This window comes from Merops nubicus, unplaced genomic scaffold, assembly GCF_000691845.1.
Source record: "Merops nubicus isolate BGI_N331 unplaced genomic scaffold, ASM69184v1 scaffold31374, whole genome shotgun sequence".
Lineage (NCBI taxonomy): Eukaryota > Metazoa > Chordata > Aves > Coraciiformes > Meropidae > Merops > Merops nubicus.
In genome coordinates this window covers 11,426-17,317 of record NW_008604207.1, presented here as the reverse complement: position 1 = coordinate 17,317, position 5,892 = coordinate 11,426, and the positions used below count along the sequence as shown (strand labels likewise).

The window sequence follows — 5,892 nt, the reverse complement described above, 5'->3', positions numbered from 1 at the left end:
GAATGGTTACTGGGACACGAGCTCTGCCAGCAGGCCTTGTGCAGCTCACTACGAGCGGGTTCAGGGGCAGGTCCCAGATTCTCTCACGGAAGATCACGAGGAGTACGAGATGGACGAGCGGTGGGACGCCGAGTGCAAGCCCCGTGTGCCCAGCCCCTCAAAGGGCCAGATCCCCGGGCTGAAGGAAACGGGCTCGGTGCAGGCCCATGAGATCAGCAGCAACTCCACCAAGGAGCCGGTGCCTGGCGGGGAGAAGAAGGAGGAGGTGAAAGCCTTGGAAAAAAACGATGGGAAAGAACGAGGTCCGCCAAAAAAAAGACGCCCCGAGTTGGAGAGCGACTCCGAGAGCGACGGGGAGGGGAGGGAGAAGAAGAAGCTGAAGGGGGAGGGGGAACAAGGGGAGCCGGCCCCCCAGGACTCCTCCATGGTCGGTCGCTTGTGCATCATGGATGACTTCAGGGACCCCCAGCGCTGGAAGGAGTTTGCCAAGCAAGGGAAGATGCCCTGTTACTTTGACCTCATTGAGGAGAACGTGTACCTGACAGAGAGGTAACTCATTCCTTTACCCTTTTTTTTCCTTCCATATAACCCTAACCTTTGCACTTTTAGGTTTTAACTTGAATTTAGTTCTTGGACGGCTTATTTTTATAGTCAAATTGACATAATTTGGAGGGAGAGGAGAGATTTCGTGTTCCCTATGTCTGGCAAAGCTGCTCGTAGAGGAGGTGACACAGGGCAAGTGTTTAAACCCCCAACCTGTCCTGGGTCTCTTCTAAACAGCCCCAGAGAGGTGCCTGTGATGAGCCGAGGCAAAAGGCAGGAGGATGTGGGGACAGGATGATCACAAGCTTTGTGAGGAGCAGCTGAGGGAGCTGGGGGTGCTGAGCCTGGAGCAAAGGAGGCTCAGGGGAGACCTTCTGGCTCTGCACAGCTCCTGACAGGAGCCTGGAGCCAGGGGGGGGTCGGGCTCTGCCCCAAAGGGACAAGAAACAAGCCACAGGACAAGAGGAAAGGGCCTCAAGTTGCCCCAGGGGAGGCTGAGGTTGTCCCTGAGGAACAATTTCTTCTCCTTGAGGGTTGTCTCTTCCAACCCTAACAATTATATGAGTTGTCCCCTCAGTCCTGCAGTGTCCCCTCTGTCCAGCATGGATTTGGGTGTCAGGCAGGACGTGCACGTGTGGGAATTCTGGCACCAGCACCAAGCAAACGTCTTCTTCTTGTCCCTGGGGCAGTTTGTGAGATGAATTAAATGTTCTCTTCTCATTCCAAAGGCTTTGGTTACTCATGGACACTCTTGTGTCCTCTCAGATGAGTTATTTTACATCTATCAGGCTGGAATTTGAAATACCAGAGGGCTGCAGGTGATCCTTTTCCCTCTTGCATGGGAATGTTGAGCAGGAGACAATCCCTGGCAGATAAACCAGTGGATTTCTGAGCTGTGGAGGTGACAGCAGGGAGGGCACCCAGAGCAGCTCCCCCAGAGGGGACTCTTCACATGGGCCAGTTTAAACCTGGGTTGGAATCTTAACGCTCAAGGCTTTGCCACATTTTTTTTGTGTGTCAAAACGGCCTTTAAAAATACATCAATAATATCAATGACTATTAAAATATCATTGAAGATATAAAATATATAGTTATGAAACGTATTATTGATTCAGTCTGAATACTGGTCCCATTCACAGAGAAAACCTATTTATTCAAATCCAGATTTTGTTCCTTATGCCTTTTTTTTGTCTGGCTGGACCCACACTCCAAAGCATTTCCCTGATCACCTCGTGGCCACTAAAATATCCATCAGCAGCTGCCTTTAATCCCCAACTTTTCTATAACTGCAGTTTTCTTCTCTTCTTTTCCATCACCTTGACAGTAAAGCAGAGGTTTAAGCAGCTAATTTCCTTTATTAATTCCTTTATTATTCCAATTGCCTTTATGAAAAGAAAGCTGATTTAAAATGGTGCCTGTGCCCAGGTTTTAGAGCTTCATATTTTAAAATACAGATTTTTTTTGTCTCCTGGCTTTTGGGTCAGTGAAACCAACTGGACTGTTGCAGGAGAGCTGAAGCTGGAGAGAATCTCTGGGGGCTGTTTCTGTAGGATTACAGACTGGCACAGAATATGATGTTTCCTGGGAGGCTAATCCAAGCTTATCCTTTTAATTTCAACCTGAGAACTTGTGCTGTGTGGTGAGAAATCCTCCGTCGAGCAAAATGAGGGCTGAATTTTCTGGGAATTAGTTTATGGTATGACAAAGAAAAGGGTTTCAGCCCTTCCTCTGTAGGTGCATGGACACATGTGGACCTGCACTGGAAATAAAATTGGATTGTGGGCATGGAGGAGAAGGGAAAAAAGCAAAATACCCTGGGATGTTTCTCTGAGAAATCATCTCTTGTGATCAAGAAGTCACCACCTCCTGCTCAGACCAAACCCAGTGTCCTTGGCTACCACTGGCACCTTCTCCTGGTTGGCCAAAGGTGATCGATCCAGATGTCTGGTTCTAACAGGGAGCTTGAGGAGGAATTTCTCACCCCAGGTGCTGTCTAACCTGTGTTTCAATGACTTGTCTTCCTCAGGAAGAAGAACAAATCCCACCGGGACATCAAGCGGATGCTGTGCGAGTGTCCCCCTCTCTCCAAAGAGGAGCGAGCTCAGGGGGAGGTGGCCTGTGGAGAAGATTGTCTCAATCGTCTGCTCATGATAGAGTGGTGAGGAGCTTCTCATGACCTGCCCAAATGGGGTGGTGTTGGCCACGAGATTGAGACCTCCCCCCAAAAGGAATCCAGATGTTCTGGGTGGTGGCAAGGAGCTGTCTGTGCACTCCCGTTTTCACCCGCTGGTGTGGAGTGGGTGAACCTGAGAGACCACACACCAGCTTTGAAACCTGACCTTGGGTCTTCTGCAGGGAGCTGGGCCTTAGGAACCTCCTCTGAAAACCTACTACATGAGTCTGCAGTCTTCTGCTCCTCAGCTTTAACCCTGCTCCATCATTTGCTAGGACAAGATCATATTTTAAAATACAGACCCAGGGGAGGTTGAGGTTGGCCCTGAGGGACAATTTCTTGCCCTGGAGGGTTGCCCAGGGCTGTGCCAGGCTGCCCAGGGCAGTGGTGGAGTCCCCACCCCTGGAGGGGTTCCCAAGCTGTGGCGATGTGGGGTGAGGGACACGGGGCAGTGGGGACCTGGCAGGGCTGGAGGACTCTTGGACTCCATGATCTGAAAGGTCTCTTCCAACCCAAACATTTCTCTGATTCTGTGATGCACTAAGTGTGGTAGGAGGGACTCAGAAATACAAATGTAGCTCTACTTGAGACCCAGATTCCCTCTCGTTTCACCTTTTCCATCTCTCTGCTCCCCAGAGCCTCAGCAGGCTCCTTTTCCCACCTGGAAGGGGCTGGGAGAAGGGGGAGCTGCTGCTCTGTGGGAGCAGGAGGAAGGGGACAGGCACTTGGGGGGGAGTCACCCCGTGGCACAGACTGTCCCTGGCAGGGGTGGAGGGGGAGGAATGACCTGGCAGGAGCCCTGCTCTTTGTGTTTTATCATCTACTGGGGTATGAAATAGGAGGAGGGGATATCTTGAGGGAAGAACCCCTAAAAACCTGGGCAGAAGAGGCCACTGCCTCCCATTTTGCTTGTCCAGCATTGAAGCACGGTGGGATTTGCATTCCCAATGCTTTCATCTTCCTGCCAGAAATAACTGGTCTGCATTTGCATGTTGGTGGTCAGATGGTTGGGCTTTTTATAGCCAAACACGTTGGAAAGCTTTACACTGAATTTATTACAGTTCCTTGGCATCTCTTTGCCCATCTGAGCTGTTTTCTTTCATCGCTGTTGTCCTGCTGGGAATTGATTTGTTCCGTTTCCTTCCCTCAGTTCATCCAGGTGCCCAAATGGTGACTACTGCTCCAACAGGCGCTTCCAGAAGAAGCAGCATGCAGATGTTGAAGTGATCCTCACTGAGAAGAAAGGCTGGGGGCTGAGAGCTGCCAAAGACCTGCCATCGTAAGCCTTTGCTCCCCACAGGGTGTCCTCGTGCTGTCTGACTCCCTGGGGAAGGGAAAAGTTCCTCCTGTTTTCCTGCTTCCACTGACACTGGATTTGCTGAGGTTCTTCCAGCTGGGTGTGCTGTCCTTGTCCTCTGTCAGGTGTCCCTCTTTGTGATCAGCACCTGCCTATCCACTGACTGTGTGTTAGATCTTCCACTCTGGTTTTGCTCCTATCCTCCTCATCCTCTTCCTTCTTCTCTCCTCCTTCTCTTCCTTCTCTCCTCCTACTACTACTCCTTCTTCTCTCCTCCTTCTCTTCCTTCTCTCCTCCTCCTCCTCTTCCTTCTTCTCTCCTCCTTCTCTTCCTTCTCTCCTCCTCCTCCTCTTCCTTCTTCTCTCCTCCTTCTCTTCCTTCTCTCCTCCTCCTCCTCTTCCTTCTTCTCTCCTCCTTCTCTTCCTTCTCTCCTCCTCCTCCTCTTCCTTCTTCTCTCCTCCTTCTCTTCCTTCTCTCCTCCTCCTCCTGGCTGGGGCAGCTGAGAGGAGAAGGCTCCAGCTGGGGAGACCCCCTGGGGGCTGCCAGGGGCCTGCCAGAAACCTGGGGAGGGACTTTTGAGCAGGAACTGTTGGGACAGGACAAGGGGGGCTGGCTTGAAACTCAAAGAGGGAGATTGAGACTAGAGAGAAGGGAGAGATGTTTGACACTGAGGGTGTTGAGCCCCTGGCCCAGGCTGCCCAGAGAGGTGGTCACTGCCCCATCCCTGGAACCATCCCAGGGGAGGTTGGGGGGGCTCTGAGCACCCTGCTTTAGCTGCAGATGTCCCTGTCCCTGCAGGGGTTGGACTGGATGAGCTTGGAAGGTCCATTGAAATGTCCAATCGAATTATGGACTCATGGAATGGTTTGGGTTGGAAGCCAGAACCATTTGGGTTGGGTTTGGAAACCCAAACTATTCCATGATTCTGTTGACCCATCACTTCACCCAGCAGCCCAGCAAGGTGCAGACTTTCCATTCCAATTGAGGACAATCACCAGCCAGCACCTTCTCTTACTACTCCTTATTTTAATCCTCATGGTGCTGCAAGGTCTTGTTCTTTTACAGAATAAACCCTGCTCAAAGGGGAGCTTTAGTCTCATGTCTGGGCTGTCTGTGTGATACCTTCCCATGAGAAAATCCCACTTGGAACTGGCTGAGGTTAAGGCATTAAATAATTGTAGCTACACTCCCAGAGCAACCAGGAAGCTTCAGGCTGTGTTCAGAGAACCCATCTTATGTCCTGTTTCTTGGTGTTTTTTTGCTTGTGGCCAAGCAGTGATGATTTTTTCCTCTTGCAGGAACACTTTTGTCCTGGAGTACTGTGGAGAAGTGCTGGATCACAAGGAGTTCAAGGCTCGTGTGAAGGAATATGCCCGGAACAAGAACATTCACTATTATTTCATGGCCCTGAAGAATGATGAGGTGAGCAGTGTGGTGGCTGTGCTTGACTTTGAGGGGGGCTGCCTGGGCTTAGCCCTGCTTGTGTACAGTGCTGGCTCCCTCTCATCCCTCTAAGCAACCTCCTGAATCCAGTAGAAATAGTTTCCTGAGGGGAGGAAACTTTGGCTGGTTTGCTGTTTTCATACCTTTTATTTTTTGAACCCATTGCTCACTTTAAGAGAAATTCAGGAGCTTCACTCTGTCCCATTGTCCCTGGAGAGGAGAAATTGTCCTCCCAAGGAGGTGGATGGAGTATGGCCCAGCCCTCCCACGTGAGCAAAGCCCTGTAGGAGAGAATCCAGCTGGGGATGTGCTTCAAGCCTAACACAGTGTTGGCCAAGAAGCCCACCAGCATCCTGGCTTGGACCAGCACTAGTCCAAGGGCCACCATCCCTCCCCTGCTTCTCCATGGCTTCGTGGTGTTGGCCACTCCACTCTC

At 51.1% G+C, this 5,892-nt stretch overlaps 1 protein-coding gene across 1 annotated transcript in view; it reads left to right on the top strand.

Moving 5' to 3' along the window:
- Nucleotides 1–5,892, top strand: part of LOC103771634 (histone-lysine N-methyltransferase SETD2-like) — a gene marked incomplete at its 3' end in the record, with an annotated part of 14,356 nt that overhangs the window by 329 nt on the left and 8,135 nt on the right. The window contains 4 exon segments of the mRNA XM_008938935.1: nucleotides 93–549; nucleotides 2,570–2,701; nucleotides 3,867–3,995; nucleotides 5,312–5,435. Of these exon segments, the coding sequence (XP_008937183.1) occupies nucleotides 93–549; nucleotides 2,570–2,701; nucleotides 3,867–3,995; nucleotides 5,312–5,435 (842 nt within the window).